This window comes from Mytilus galloprovincialis, chromosome 9, assembly GCF_965363235.1.
Source record: "Mytilus galloprovincialis chromosome 9, xbMytGall1.hap1.1, whole genome shotgun sequence".
Classification (NCBI taxonomy): Eukaryota; Metazoa; Mollusca; class Bivalvia; order Mytilida; family Mytilidae; genus Mytilus; species Mytilus galloprovincialis.
The window spans coordinates 24,070,858-24,088,137 of NC_134846.1; the positions used below are offsets into that span (position 1 = coordinate 24,070,858).

At 30.9% G+C, this 17,280-nt stretch overlaps 1 protein-coding gene across 1 annotated transcript in view; it reads right to left on the reverse strand.

Annotated features, from left to right (window-relative positions):
- Positions 1 to 17,280, reverse strand: part of LOC143044672 (Ig-like and fibronectin type-III domain-containing protein 2) — a 165,547-nt gene that overhangs the window by 86,598 nt on the left and 61,669 nt on the right. The window contains exons 8-13 of the mRNA XM_076216735.1: positions 6,778 to 6,933; positions 6,009 to 6,157; positions 4,137 to 4,278; positions 3,022 to 3,057; positions 849 to 983; positions 167 to 319 (exon numbers count right to left, since the gene is read on the reverse strand). Coding sequence (XP_076072850.1) covers positions 167 to 319; positions 849 to 983; positions 3,022 to 3,057; positions 4,137 to 4,278; positions 6,009 to 6,157; positions 6,778 to 6,933 — 771 coding nt within the window. The remainder of the gene's footprint in view (positions 1 to 166; positions 320 to 848; positions 984 to 3,021; positions 3,058 to 4,136; positions 4,279 to 6,008; positions 6,158 to 6,777; positions 6,934 to 17,280) is intronic.

A 17,280-nucleotide genomic window follows, 5' to 3' on the forward strand; every position in this document is an offset into this window, starting at 1 on the left:
TAATTTTAATTTAATTGTAACCATCCTTATATAATTATTTGCTTACACCCAAGTTACCAAAAGAGATAGATATGATATTGTATCTAACCCTCCCATACTTTTTTCCTGAAATAGCACTTAGTAAACTTTAATAGTTATTTCTTAAATCATTGTACAAGATACATACCAAGTCCTTCTCTGACACATGCTTCTATTAATGGTAACTTAATCATACACTTGGACAGGTTATTGTCTAATGAAGGCATATTTCCTGAGCAAAATCCAAGACATTCATCAGAAATACCATTTCTTTGACAACAGCCTGTATGGTTCCTCTCCCCTGAAAATTACATCATTTTTCACAGTCACTAGAAGAAATATTGTTGAAATAATTAATAATAATATTACTCTATAAAGATATATATTTGTATATTGATATCGTACTTGACTTATATCTTATAATATAGCATGGAGATAATGCTAGAATAACCAAGCTACAATGTATTTGAACCTTTAAGGCATAATTACTCGATCAGCAGATAGAATCTGGCTTTCAATAACTAGGTGAATCTACATGTAGGTGTATTTTCAGTAATTTTTAAATATTGATACATATACAAAACATATATTTGAGGCAACAAGAGTTCTAAATGCAATTTCATCAATTAGATAATGTAAACAAATGCATATTTGTTGTTGCTTCAAATGCACATGCAATACACTTTGTCATCATTTGAAAGGAGTCTTTCTGAATAAAATATTGTAAAATTGATAAAATCTATATAAATACTTTTAATTTCTTTAATAGATGGGAAATGCTCAGAAGACTAAAAAAGATAATAGCTAGCATGGTTTTCCAGGTAACATACCTGTAACACATTTCATCATCTCATCCAGGTATCCATAGCAACTAAATATTACTGCAGGGTCAAGGTCTTCAAACACATTACTTTTACACAGACTCTGTTTACAATTTGTTGGTATCTTTGCCTTGTCACAACAAACTGAAATGCACAAAGAAATTATAAAAATAAACCTCTGTGATGTTTCATTTTGTGAAATAAATGGGGAATGTGTCTATGGGACACAGGTGAAGATTGCATGTGTCTATGGGACACAGATGAAGCTTGCATATCATTTAAAGGTATCAGTATCACAACATTTGGTTGAGGCTAAATAAAGAAGTTCGCTACTCAGTTTCAAAATAACAAGCTTTCCATAACACTTGTAGGGGATTAATAAAGAAACCAAAAGAGCAAAAATAAAATATATGTCGATGTGCTTGTTTTCGAGATATTAGCCTTTGAAATTTTTTGGGGAAAATATTCTCTTTTGATTTTTCATAGATTATCATTGACAAGCTTAAGTTTAAGTCCCCAAAAAACTAATAAAAAAGAACAAATATTTTATAAGACTTTAACAGATGGCTTATAATCATACATGTACAGTAAAAGATTTATAAAAAGAAAAAAGGGGGTCAATGAGCAAATTTTTTAAGGCATTTAAATGGATAAAACCAGGATTCCAAAAATCGGACAAATTTCCAAAACAGACAAGCAAACATCCTTAAATTAGGGAACGGAAACTGTAATGGGGCATAACTCTAGAACGGTAAGAGTGACAACACCAATATTCATACTTGATCTATGTTTTGTGGTAGTAAGCAATTGTGTATAAGTTTCATAGCATTTGGTTTAAGCAGACTCAAGTTAGAGAACGGTTAGGAAAAATGTGTAAAGGGGCCTAACTCCAGAATGATTATAGTGACTCCGCCAAAATTTAAACTTAATCTGTATTTTGTGGTAATTAGCATTGTGGTCTTTGATCACATAATTAAGAAACAGCTGTTTTTATAATTTGATTCAATTGAAGGTCTTTATGAGCTTCTTTTGATAAATCCTATGTTTCTGTAAACATTTAATAGACAAATTACATTAATAAACATTTTTTTTTGGTGTGACTATACTTATGATAAGCTGCTAGTATTACTAATAATTTGGAAATTTTACAGATTTAGTTTAAATATGGCTACATTCAAACTCCCAAGACACTGCTAGTAAGAAGCACGATAGAGATCCAACTTTATATTTATTATACAGGTTATACAATATGGATTTTGCTTATTCTTGAAGTAGTTGTATACATTCTGATTCTTTCACATTAGATGAGTAAAAGTGATTTGTAAAATTGATAATTCACCACAATGTACTGATCTGGGCGGATCTTAATATTAAAAACTAGTCCCCTTTACATAATGGATATGTGAATTTTTATAGAGTTAAAAATTTTCCATATTATATATCCCATAGCTTGTGTTAGCTTAGGTGTGAAACTCGCATTAGTATGAGTACACTGTATATATAGGAGTACTGACTCCTCTGCACCAGGCACAAGGATGACATACCAGTTATGTGCAACTTATTACAATATCTTACCATATCATTAATGATCCGATACACATTTTAATATGCACCCACCATGCTATATAGCACCGTCCCTTGGTGCCTCCTGCAGTTCAGCTAGATATACATTTATTAAGCCTACTCACAGTATTCCTTTTTGTTACTTTCTAGAGGTGTGCCTGAGACAATGGTTTTATATATACTCCTATATATATACTAATATATGAAAACTGTTGTTTCTTATTTGTGTTTGTAACTATGTATACTGTATTGTTTATTATATTTGTAAAAGAATAATATTATAATGATATTATATTATGCTCCTTGTGAGCCCATTTTATGAAAATACGGAATCTATCTATCTTTATTTATTTCCAGAAAATGTAGCAGGGTTGCATGCATTATTAATTCGTGCAAAGTGATATATAAACTAAAGTCTTTTTCTAAATGTTCATAACAAGATACTATGTTTTGACAATTTGCAGCTACAGTACAATAGAAATGTTTTAATATACATATATGTTGTAACCATAATAAGAGATATGCTTATAAAAGGGAATAGCTTGTACCAAACAATATTCTAAAATCAAAATCAGGCTTTGGCAATTACTTTCTTAAAAGGGCTATTTTATGTTATTACCTTGTATATTATAGTTCTGTTCTATAGGTGCTTGGCCTAAAATATAAATAAAACAATTATTTGTATAACATTTTGACATTAAGATGTATTGTAATTTGAAAATTACCATAAACAATAAATAAATTCAATCTCTGAAATAATGTTAATATTAACTTTGAATTTTAAATACTTCAGCTTAAAAATGGCCTTTTCACACAAGATTCAATGTCTGCATATTGCATTCAAATCTTTTAAGGAAGACTGCAGCTCAAATCTATAATATTAATGACAAGATCAGCCAAGACAATTAATAATTATATTAGACTTGACTGTTGTGGACATCTGAAGAATTATATTTTCTAAAAAAAAAGATTTCAATTTTAATTTTAAGAACATTTGATTTTTTACCTTTGCTTGTATGGATCATCCTTTCTGTTTTAAACTTTAAGGTTTGATATTTTGACTCATACTTGGCAGAGCAGCAGTGTATACAAATATTAAGTCTCTAATTTTGCATGACTTTGAATCAACAGATGATTTTCTACCACTGTAATAATTAGGTTACTGTGACTTCCTTGTTTTCATACTTGTATTGTTTCATTGATTATTCTATAATTGGTTGTAAGCAAAGGAAATTTTGTTGTTGTAAACATTTACTAAGTATGGTTGCCTAGTTAATAAATTTTGACTGTGTTGTGTATATATTTACCTCCTAATGTTGCCGAGGTAACGACTTTTGACTGTAATTTGTATATATTGACCTCCTAAGGTTACCTTAGTGATAGTAAGTTTTGACTGTGTTTTGTATATATTTTCCTCCTAAGGTTGCCTAAGTAATAATAAGTTTTGACTGTGTTTTGTATATATTTTCCTTCTAAAGTTGCCTAAGTAATAATAAGTTTTGACTTCGTTTTGTATATATTTTCCTCCTAAAGTTGCCTAAGTAATAATAAATTCTGATTGTGATTTGTTCATATTTACCTCCTAAGGTTGCCCGAGTAATGACTTTTGACTGTGTTTTGTATATATTTACCTCCTAAGGTTGCCTGGGCAATAAGTTTTGACTGTGTTTTGTAAATATTTACCTCTTAGTTTGCCTGGGTGATAAGTTTTGACTGTATTTTGTATATATTTACCTCCTAAGGTTGCCTGGGTAATTAATTCTGATGGTTGACTGGATCCATACTCTGAGAATGATGACATATAGATAACATAGATCTTGTTAGACAATAATCCACCTATTGAAGATGATGTCATTTCTCTTTTAATTTTCTGGCTCTAAAAAATTGAAAGGCATTATTTAAACATTTAATAATTCATATTTAAAAACAAATGTGTATGTAAATTGTTTTACAAGGGAGAGGAGATAAAGGAACTTTTAAAGGATGTCTGGATTTTTGAAAATTCAATATTTACACTAATTGATTAATTTTTCAGAATCAAGAAAATGATGTTTTATTTTAATAAAGGAATTTGTATCCATCCCTTCCTAACCTCTTCTACAAGATTACTGATGAATAGCTACTTTACAATCAATGAGTTCAAAACAAAGCCATGTTTGTCAATAAACATTATCTCTAAATCAGAGATATGTACTGTATACTACACATTTCTCAGTCAAAACCAATTGTAAAAATCAAAATTACTTAAACTCAAACAATTCTTAATTTTGCCATTTAACTTGTATAACTTGAACTCATTTTTGTCATGTATTTGATAGATAAATCATTACAGCCAATTTCAATGAGTGTGTAGGCAAAGGTAATATGTTTGGCTAGCTTGCTTGCTAACTGAACCTTGAAGTCATTATTAGGTAAGGTATACTACCCTCCTTTTAAAGTAGTCTAGTCCTACAGACAGAGATAGATTGGTTATCTTTCGGACTAGTCTACTCTTAAAGGAGGGTAGTTTACCTAATCTAATAATGACTTCAAGGTTCAGCTTGCAAACAAGCTCACCAAAGATATTACCTTTGCCTACACACTCATTGCAATCAGCTGTAATGATTTATCTATCTGATACATGACAAAAATGAGTTCAAGTTATACAAGTTAAATGGCAAAATTAAGAATTGTTTGAGTATAAGTAACTGTGTACTCCAACTGACTTGTTTCATGTTTTTCTTACAGTATCATGTGATGCATTGAAACACAACTTACTTATGTCAACATCACAAGCTACTAAGGAAGTTCTTAAATAAACTGTACATGTATATCAAAACTATTTAGCAGTATCTTAAATCAAAGAATGATTATAGCTATGGAATAAAATAAACTAATTCCCAGTTTGGATTTAGAGTTAATCATAGAACTTTAATTGATAAGTACAATAATAAAAGAAAAGAAAACTTTGTCGGTTTTGTAAAAAGTCTTTTGATCCACTTTAGAGAATTGGAATGCTCTATAAACAAGCATTCTGAGAGTATTACATGGAAATACATAGTCCCTTGAAATTTCATAATACTGGAATAAAATGGTACACTTGATCTATAACTTGTCCTGGTGTAAAATATATATAACATATATCAAGTCAATATTTTGAAAAAAGGTCTGGAAACTGACTATTTGAGTGAAAGTTTTTTTTTAGTCCAAGGACCATAACTCTGAATAAAATCATGAGACTGGAACAAAATTCAAACTTGACCATTAACTTGTCATGATAAAACTATATACCAATTATCAAATCAATATCATCAAGCAAATAATAAAAAATTATGTATCAAACTTTTTGACGACATGGCAGTAGATAATACTATATTTCCAAATATTTCTGATACTACAAACCTAGTAGGCTTACCTTTCAAATATAAACCAAGTGTTCCTTTATAAAGCAGTCTTTAGAGCTAAGGACAGGGACTCTTTAATTATTTGTTTCCCTTTATATCTATATTTGTACACTTTAATCAATTTATTTTTTGTTGTAAGTATTTTTAGTATTTGTGACAATTATCATGTTTTACGTATATGACAACAACCAATTATTATCATGAGTAATGGTCAAATTCTTACAGTTTTGTATGTAGAATCTGCTGACAATCTGTAATGGATGTAAAAGCCTTTAATCAAATCTTTATTCTTTATTGGTGGCTGCCAGTTCACAACAAATCCATTAGCATTTGCTACAGTTGATATTGATGTTGGTGGTAAAGGCAAAATATCTGTAATTAAACAGTGACAACATTTTAGAAGAATTTTGGGAAAAAATCCTTCAATAACATACAGTAATTTGACAAATATTTGAACAATGAGGATTGTTATCATTATTTTTTACTTTTATTGATTTCACTGCTTGCAAAGTAGATAACTATACCATTGTATACCCATTGAAAACACTAAAACAATTTGCCCACATCCTAGTCAGGGCGATATTGGAATCAGGATTTTTGGAACCTCATTTTACAGGTCACATCTCTTTAGTGGTAACTCTTGATACTTCCAAAGAGTGACTTCTTAACACATGTAACACAGGGTTGACTGTATTTTTAAGTGTCTTAAGACTCAAATTTTATTAATTGTCAGAAAATTTGCTGTATATTTCTACCTAAAAAGAATTGTTAATACTTTTTACGTGTTTACAACAGGGTAAACAAAAGAACTACATGAGACATCTCTATCACCAAATGAACAAATAGAATTTAGACAATTTTGAATCTGCATCACCTTGTTTCTAAAATTCCCAAACACAAAAGCTTTACAAGTTTTCCATGCACTGTATATAATGTATGTCATTACAGTCAAAGGTTTGACCACAAATCTAGATTTTATATATAATAATTACTTTGTCCTTCCTCGTAACATTCTATAATATCCATTGTCTTGTTTATACATTCCAGATGAGGATCTTCTAGGTTAGATGGAACCTTCCCCAAACAAAAATCCTGGCATATGTCTGGAAGAAGTCTCCTCTTACAACACGGAGCATGGTTCTTGCCATCTAAAAAAAAGTCGATATTAAAAAATCAACAAGAAAGAGGATGAGCAAAATATAATAGAAGTTAAAAACAATAAAAAAATAACATTCACAACAGTGTTCTCCCCCAGGCAGTTTTAGCACTGCACTTTTCAGCACTATCCAAATTTCCCACTGTTCTATTGCACTGACCGCAGCACTATCCAATGCAAGCGTGTCGCTATATTTTTTTTTGTAATTTTTTCAAATTTCCCGCTTATTTTTCACTTCGGATCACATGATCGACTGGTTTACTATTTCTGAATGAATTATTTCAATTGTATTTAGTAACTCTGCGGAACCAGTCTAATAAATTTTACAAAATGGTGACTTTGAAAGATCAAAATAAACAAAGATTTCAACATTGACATCTATTTTTTTTATTACAAGAATATATAGAGGCATATATGAATGAAATAAGATGAAATAAATTGACCACATTTCCCGACGACACTTACAAACTTGTTTTACGAATTTGAACAAACGATGATTTTAAAAACGACAAACACAGGAGTTTGTTACAAATTTTTGCCAGGTTTACTATCCATACGAACCCTGATAATGAGCAAGTCTTTGAAGTATAAATTATCATCTATTCAAACTAATAATCGTTTAGTTAGCACTTCTACAGTAATGAATTTTACCATTTGAAAACAATTGAGAGGATATGATTAGAAAAACAAACCCCAAACTGATACTAGACTTGAGAAATTTACTTTCTCGATGTTCAGCTTGGATTAAGCCATGTGAATATTATAAAACGTTCAGGTCAGAAAAAAGAGAAATCATTATGCTAAAAAACGTCAATTCCTGTCAGACGTCGTAAGGGTAACAGTACACTGCTACAGTGGATTACGAAACCAAACACAGAAGCTGACAATGACCTTTATTGTTGGTCCTAGATAAAAAATACATGTTCTGCAACATCAGTTGTTAGTGCTAAGAAATCTTCACATAGGCAGTCTGGTATACCCATCATGGCAAAAGACTTCTCCTTGGGTTTTATACACAGATAATATGACATGTACATGATGTACATGATGTATGAGGATTATATGAATTTACAATGGAGAAAAAAAAGACTCTTCTTCTATACCCAGACATAACATTAACAAACAAAGGGGTGACTTCCATGAGCATGATGAGGACAGCATTACAAGAGAAAGCATCAATGGCATTATATAAGAAAAACACATAACAAATCAATAACAAAGCGTGCGCCGCAACAAGTTACTGAAGTTATTGTCAAAAATTACGCGCTTACCACAGCGCTATCCAAAAATCCTGGGGAGAACACTGCGTGACAATGTGCAACCTTTTGAGCAGGAAGGTTATGAAGTGAATGTACATGTGGCAACATTATAAAAATTAAATGTGGTATGATTGCTTATTCCTTTTCTTGAAAGCTGTTCCAGCATAGTAGTCATTACTACTAAATATCTGAGTACTAAAAGAGCAACACACTTTTGTATCTTATATTATAAAATGGAGAAAAAAAAGGCCAGCATTAAATAGGGATTTGTTCTTTGTATTCTTCTTGATAGAATTTTTGAAGTTTACTTGAGTTTTATTCATGGATGGGCAAAATGATTGCTTTTATAATGTTCCTTAACCATTTTTAAACAGGTTTTCAAAGTCCTCATATACTCATTTTTAGCTCACCTGGCCCGAAGGGCCAAGTGAGCTTTTCCCATCACTTTGCGTCCGGCGTCGTCGTCCGTCGTCGTCCGGTGTCATATGGTATTTTGAACCCCATGGTAAAATGACCCCGGGGTCAAAATACCGCTATGGTAAATTGAACCCCCCCATGGTAAATTGAACCCCCCCTGTATGGAAAATTGAACCCCCATGGTAAATTGAACCCCCCTGTTTTTTTAATTCTAGATGATTAATAAAACATTTAACATTATATAAAAGCTAATCAAATATTAAAAATCATTAATACAAGAAGGGGAGGTCAATTTTCAATGATTGGTTAAAAGAAAAATATTTGCTTGGTATAAGTGCTCTCAAGTCTTAACCAACAAAATTTCAATCAAAAAACTTCTGAAAGCATTATAACTAGACCATGTAGCTTGGACACTTTAATTTTTTGAAATTTGTAATATTTATATAGAATGGTAGACTTAAGTTTTGATTCTCCATGGTAAAAAATGGGGGAGGGGGTCAAATTACCATGGCTCAGTTAATCTAAAAAGTAAAATTTTCAAAACATCTTTTCAAGCTACTAAAATAAATACAAACTTCTTATTGGAGTATAATAAATATGGAAAGGAGCTAGATATTTTAGCATTAAAGGTCTTTAGATGTATAGTAGGGGGCTCAATATACCATGGTAGGGGGGTCAAAATAACATGCCATGGCAAAGTAAAATTTTCAAAATATCTTTTCCAGCATATTTAATACATACAAACTACGTATTGGAGTATAATAACTATGTAAAGAAGCTAGAATAGATTGAGTTTTTGAAATTCAAGGTCTATAGTAGGGGGTTCAATATACCGCAGGGGGGTCAAAATACCATGGCTAAGTAAAATTTTCAAAATATCTTTTCCAGCATATTTAATACATACAAACTATTTATTTGGGTATTATAACTATGTTAAGGAGTTAGAATAGCTAGAATTTTTGAAATTCAAGGCCTATAGTAGGGGGTTCAATATACCGCAGGGGGGTCAAAATACCATGGCTATTAAAGTAAAATTTTCAAAATATCTTTTCCAGTATGTTAAATACATACAAACTACTTATTGGAGTATTATAACTATGTAAAGGAGTTAGAATAGATTGAATTTTTGAAATTCAAGGTCTTGAGTAGGGGGTTCAATATACCGCAGGGGGGTCAAAATACCATGGCGAAGTAAAATTTTCAAAATATCTTTTCCAGTATGTTTAATTCATACAAACTACTTATTGGAGTATTACAACTATGTTAAGGAGTTAGAATAGCTAGAATTTTTGAAATTCAAGGTCTTGAGTAGGGGGTTCAATATACCGCAGGGGGTCAAAATATCATGGCGAAGTAAAATTTTCAAAATATCTTTTCCAGTATGTTTAATACATACAAACTACTTATTGGGTTATTATAACTATGTTAAGGAGTTAGAATAGATTGAATTTTTGAAATTCAAGGTCTTGAGTAGGGGGTTCAATATACCGCAGGGGGGTCAAAATACCATGGCTAAGAAAATTTTTCAAAATATCTTTTCCAGTATGTTTAATACATACAAACTACTTATTTGGGTATTATAACTATGTTAAGGAGTTAAAATAGCTAGAATTCTTGAAATTCAAGGTCTATAGTAGGGGGTTCAATATACCGCAGGGGGGTCAAAATACCATGGCAAAGTAAAATTTTCAAAATATCTTTTCCAGTATGTTTAATACATACAAACTACTTATTGGAGTATTATAACTATGTAAAGGAGTTAGAATAGATTGAATTTTTGAAATTCAAGGTCTTGAGTAGGGGGTTCAATATACCGCAGGGGGGTCAAAATACCATGGCGAAGTAAAATTTTCAAAATATCTTTTCCAGTATGTTTAATACATACAAACTACTTATTGGAGTATTATAACTATGTTAAGGAGTTAGAATAGATTGAATTTTTGAAATTCAAGGTCTTGAGTAGGGGGTTCAATATACGGCAGGGGGGTCAAAATACCATGGCTAAGTAAAATTTTCAAAATATCTTTTCCAGTATGTAAAATACATGCAAACTACTTATTGGAGTATTATAACTATGTAAAGGAGTTAGAATAGATTGAATTTTTGAAATTCAAGGTCTTGAGTAGGGGGTTCAATATACCGCAGGGGGGTCAAAATACGATGGCGAAGTAAAATTTTCAAAATATCTTTTCCAGTATGTTTAATACATACAAACTACTTATTGGAGTATTATAACTATGTTAAGGAGTTAGAATAGATTGAATTTTTGAAATTCAAGGTCTTGAGTAGGGGGTTCAATATACGGAAGGGGGGTCAAAATACCATGGCTAAGTAAAATTTTCAAAATATCTTTTCCAGTATGTTAAATACATACAAACTACTTATTTGGGTATTATAACTATGTTAAGGAGTTAAAATAGCCAGAATTCTTGAAATTCAAGGTCTATAGTAGGGGGTTCAATATACCGCAGGGGGGTCAAAATACCATGGCTAAGTAAAATTTTCAAAATATCTTTTCCAGTATGTTAAATACATACAAACTACTTATTTGGGTATTATAACTATGTTAAGGAGTTAGAATAGCTAGAATTTTTTTAATTCAAGGTCTATAGTAGGGGGTTCAATATACCGCAGGGGGGTCAAAATACCATGGCTAAGTAAAATTTTCAAAATATCTTTTCCAGTATGTTAAATACATACAAACTACTTATTGGAGTATTATAACTATGTAAAGGAGTTAGAATAGATAGATATACTATAGACCTTGAATTTCAAAAATTCAATCTATTCTAGCTCCTTATCATAGTTATAATAATCCAATAAGTAGTTTGTATGTATTAGATATGCTGGAAAAGATATTTTGAAAATTTTACTTAGCCATGGTATTTTGACCCCCTGCGGTATATTGAACCCCCTACTATAGACCTTGAATTTCAAAAATTCTAGCTATTCTAACTCCTTAATATAGTTATAAAACTCAAATTAGTAGTTTGTATGTATTAGATATGCTGGAAAAGATATTTTGAAAATTTTACTTTGCCATGGTATTTTGACCCCCTTGCAGTATATTGAACCCCCTATTATAGACCTTGAATTTCAAAAATTCTAGCTATTCTAACTCCTTAACATAGTTATAATAACCCAATAAGTAGTTTTTATGTATTCAATATGCTGGAAAATATATTTTGAAAATTTTACTTTGCCATGGTATTTTGACCCCCCTGCGGTATATTGAACCCCCCCCCCCTACTATAGACCTTGAATTTCAAAAATTCAATCTATTCTAGCTCCTTAACATAGTTATAATAATCCAATAAGTAGTTTGTATGTATTAGATATGCTGGAAAATATATTTTGAAAATTTTACTTAGCCATGGTATTTTGACCCTCCTGCGGTATATTGAACCCCCTACTATAGACCTTGAATTTCAAAAATTCAATCTATTCTAGCTCCTTAACATAGTTATAATAATCCAATAAGTAGTTTGTATGTATTAGATATGCTGGAAAATATATTTTGAAAATTTTACTTTGCCATGGTATTTTGACCCCCCTGCGGTATATTGAACCCCCTACTATAGACCTTGAATTTCAAAAATTCAATCTATTCTAGCTCCTTAACATAGTTATAATAATCCAATAAGTAGTTTGTATGTATTAGATATGCTGGAAAAGATATTTTAAAAATTTTACTTTGCCATTGTATTTTGACCCCCCTGCGGTATATTGAACCCCCTACTATAGACCTTGAATTTCAAAAATTCAATCTATTCTAACTCCTTAACATAGTTATAATAACCCAATAAGTAGTTTGTATGTATTAAATATGCTGGAAAATATATTTTGAAAATTTTACTTAGCCATGGTATTTTGACCCCCCTGCGGTATATTGAACCCCCTACTATAGACCTTGAATTTCAAAAATTCAATCTATTCTAGCTCCTTAACATAGTTATAATAATCCAATAAGTAGTTTGTATGTATTAGATATGCTGGAAAAGATATTTTAAAAATTTTACTTTGCCATGGTATTTTGACCCCCCTGCTGTATATTGAACCCCCTTCTATAGACCTTGAATTTCAAAAATTCTAGCTATTCTAACTCCTTAATGTAGTTATAATAATCCAATAAGTAGTTTGTATGTATTAGATATGCTGGAAAAGATATTTTGAAAATTTTACTTTGCCATGGTATTTTGACCCCCCTGCGGTATATTGAACCCCCTTCTATAGACCTTGAATTTCAAAAACTCAATCTATTCTAGCTTCTTTACATAGTTATTATACTCCAATACGTAGTTTGTATGTATTTAATATGCTGGAAAAGATATTTTGAAAATTTTACTTTGCCATGGTATTTTGACCCCCCTGCGGTATATTGAACCCCCTACTATAGACCTTGAATTTCAAAAATTCAATCTATTCTAACTCCTTAACATAGTTATAATAACCCAATAAGTAGTTTGTATGTATTAAATATGCTGGAAAATATATTTTGAAAATTTTACTTTGCCATGGTATTTTGACCCCCCTGCGGTATATTGAACCCCCTACTATAGACCTTGAATTTCAAAAATTCAATCTATTCTAGCTCCTTAACATAGTTATAATAATCCAATAAGTAGTTTGTATGTATTAGATATGCTGGAAAAGATATTTTAAAAATTTTACTTTGCCATGGTATTTTGACCCCCCTGCTGTATCATGTGTATATTGAATCCCCTACTATAGACCTTGAATTTCAAAAATTCTAGCTATTCTAACTCCTTAATGTAGTTATAATAATCCAATAAGTAGTTTGTATGTATTAGATATGCTGGAAAAGATATTTTGAAAATTTTACTTTGCCATGGTATTTTGACCCCCCTGCGGTATATTGAACCCCCTTCTATAGACCTTGAATTTCAAAAACTCAATCTATTCTAGCTTCTTTACATAGTTATTATACTCCAATACGTAGTTTGTATGTATTTAATATGCTGGAAAAGATATTTTGAAAATTTTACTTTGCCATGGTATTTTGACCCCCCTGCGGTATATTGAACCCCCTACTATAGACCTTGAATTTCAAAAATTCAATCTATTCTAACTCCTTAACATAGTTATAATAACCCAATAAGTAGTTTGTATGTATTAAATATGCTGGAAAATATATTTTGAAAATTTTACTTTGCCATGGTATTTTGACCCCCCTGCGGTATATTGAACCCCCTACTAGACCTTGAATTTCAAAAATTCTAGCTATTCTAACTGCTTAATATAGTTATAATACTCAAATTAGTAGTTTGTATGTATTAGATATGCTGCAAAAGATATTTTGAAAATTTTACTTTGCCATGGTATTTTCAACCCCCTGCAGTATATTGAACCCCCTACTATAGACCTTGAATTTCAAAAATTCTAGCTATTCTAACTCCTTAACATAGTTATAATAACCCAATAAGTAGTTTGTATGTATTCAATATGCTGGAAAATATATTTTGAAAATTTTACTTTGCCATGGTATTTTGACCCCCCTGCGGTATATTGAACCCCCTACTATAGACCTTGAATTTCAAAAATTCAATCTATTCTAGCTCCTTAACATAGTTATAATAATCCAATAAGTAGTTTGTATGTATTAGATATGCTGGAAAATATATTTTGAAAATTTTACTTAGCCATGGTATTTTGACCCCCCTGCGGTATATTGAACCCCCTACTATAGACCTTGAATTTCAAAAATTCAATCTATTCTAACTCCTTAACATAGTTATAATAACCCAATAAGTAGTTTGTATGTATTAAATATGCTGGAATAGATATTTTGAAAATTTTACTTTGCCATGGTATTTTGACCCCCCTGCGGTATATTGAACCCCCTTCTATAGACCTTGAATTTCAAAAACTCCATCTATTCTAGCTTCTTTACATAGTTATTATACTCCAATACGTAGTTTGTATGTATTTAATATGCTGGAAAAGATATTTTGAAAATTTTACTTAGCCATGGTATTTTGACCCCCCTGCGGTATATTGAACCCCCTACTATAGACCTTGATTTTCAAAAATTTTAGCTATTCTAACTCCTTAACATAGTTATAATACCCCAATAAGTAGTTTGTATGTATTAAATATGCTGGAAAATATATTTTGAAAATTTTACTTTGCCATGGTATTTTGACCCCCCTGCGGTATATTGAACCCCCCCCCTACTATAGACCTTGAATTTCAAAAATTCAATCTATTCTAGCTCCTTAACATAGTTATAATAATCCAATAAGTAGTTTGTATGTATTAGATATGCTGGAAAATATATTTTGAAAATTTTACTTTGCCATGGTATTTTGACCCCCCTGCGGTATATTGAACCCCCTACTATAGACCTTGAATTTCAAAAATTCAATCTATTCTAGCTCCTTAACATAGTTATAATAATCCAATAAGTAGTTTGTATGTATTAGATATGCTGGAAAAGATATTTTAAAAATTTTACTTTGCCATGGTATTTTGACCCCCCTGCGGTATATTGAACCCCCTACTATAGACCTTGAATTTCAAAAATTCAATCTATTCTAACTCCTTAACATAGTTATAATAACCCAATAAGTAGTTTGTATGTATTAAATATGCTGGAAAATATATTTTGAAAATTTTACTTTGCCATGGTATTTTGACCCCCCTGCGGTATATTGAACCCCCTACTAAAGACCTTGAATTTCAAAAATTCAATATATTCTAGCTCCTTAACATAGTTATAATAATCCAATAAGTAGTTTGTATGTATTAGATATGCTGGAAAAGATATTTTAAAAATTTTACTTTGCCATGGTATTTTGACCCCCCTGCTGTATATTGAACCCCCTACTATAGACCTTGAATTTCAAAAATTCTAGCTATTCTAACTCCTTAATGTAGTTATAATAATCCAATAAGTAGTTTGTATGTATTAGATATGCTGGAAAAGATATTTTGAAAATTTTACTTTGCCATGGTATTTTGACCCCCCTGCGGTATATTGAACCCCCTTCTTTAGACCTTGAATTTCAAAAACTCAATCTATTCTAGCTTCTTTACATAGTTATTATACTCCAATACGTAGTTTGTATGTATTTAATATGCTGGAAAAGATATTTTGAAAATTTTACTTTGCCATGGTATTTTGACCCCCCTGCGGTATATTGAACCCCCCCCCCCTACTATAGACCTTGAATTTCAAAAATTCAATCTATTCTAGCTCCTTAACATAGTTATTATAATCCAATAAGTAGTTTGTATGTATTAGATATGCTGGAAAATATATTTTGAAAATTTTACTTTGCCATGGTATTTTGACCCCCCTGCGGTATATTGAACCCCCTACTATAGACCTTGAATTTCAAAAATTCAATCTATTCTAGCTCTTTAACATAGTTATAATAATCCAATAAGTAGTTTGTATGTATTAGATATGCTGGAAAAGATATTTTAAAAATTTTACTTTGCCATGGTATTTTGACCCCCCTGCGGTATATTGAACCCCCTACTATAGACCTTGAATTTCAAAAATTCAATCTATTCTAACTCCTTAACATAGTTATAATAACCCAATAAGTAGTTTGTATGTATTAAATATGCTGGAAAATATATTTTGAAAATTTTACTTTGCCATGGTATTTTGACCCCCCTGCGGTATATTGAACCCCCTACTATAGACCTTGAATTTCAAAAATTCAATCTATTCTAGCTCCTTAACATAGTTATAATAATCCAATAAGTAGTTTGTATGTATTAGATATGCTGGAAAAGATATTTTAAAAATTTTACTTTGCCATGGTATTTTGACCCCCCTGCTGTATATTGAACCCCCTACTATAGACCTTGAATTTCAAAAATTCTAGCTATTCTAACTCCTTAATGTAGTTATAATAATCCAATAAGTAGTTTGTATGTATTAGATATGCTGGAAAAGATATTTTGAAAATTTTACTTTGCCATAGTATTTTGACCCCCCTGCGGTATATTGAACCCCCTTCTATAGACCTTGAATTTCAAAAACTCAATCTATTCTAGCTTCTTTACATAGTTATTATACTCCAATACGTAGTTTGTATGTATTTGATATGCTGGAAAAGATATTTTGAAAATTTTACTTTGCCATGGTATTTTGACCCCCCTGCGGTATATTGAACCCCCCCCCCCTACTATAGACCTTGAATTTCAAAAATTCAATCTATTCTAGCTCCTTAACATAGTTATAATAATCCAATAAGTAGTTTGTATGTATTAGATATGCTGGAAAATATATTTTGAAAATTTTACTTTGCCATGGTATTTTGACCCCCCTGCGGTATATTGAACCCCCTACTATAGACCTTGAATTTCAAAAATTCAATCTATTCTAGCTCTTTAACATAGTTATAATAATCCAATAAGTAGTTTGTATGTATTAGATATGCTGGAAAAGATATTTTAAAAATTTTACTTTGCCATGGTATTTTGACCCCCCTGCGGTATATTGAACCCCCTACTATAGACCTTGAATTTCAAAAATTCAATCTATTCTAACTCCTTAACATAGTTATAATAACCCAATAAGTAGTTTGTATGTATTAAATATGCTGGAAAATATATTTTGAAAATTTTACTTTGCCATAGTATTTTGACCCCCGTGCGGTATATTGAACCCCCTACTATAGACCTTG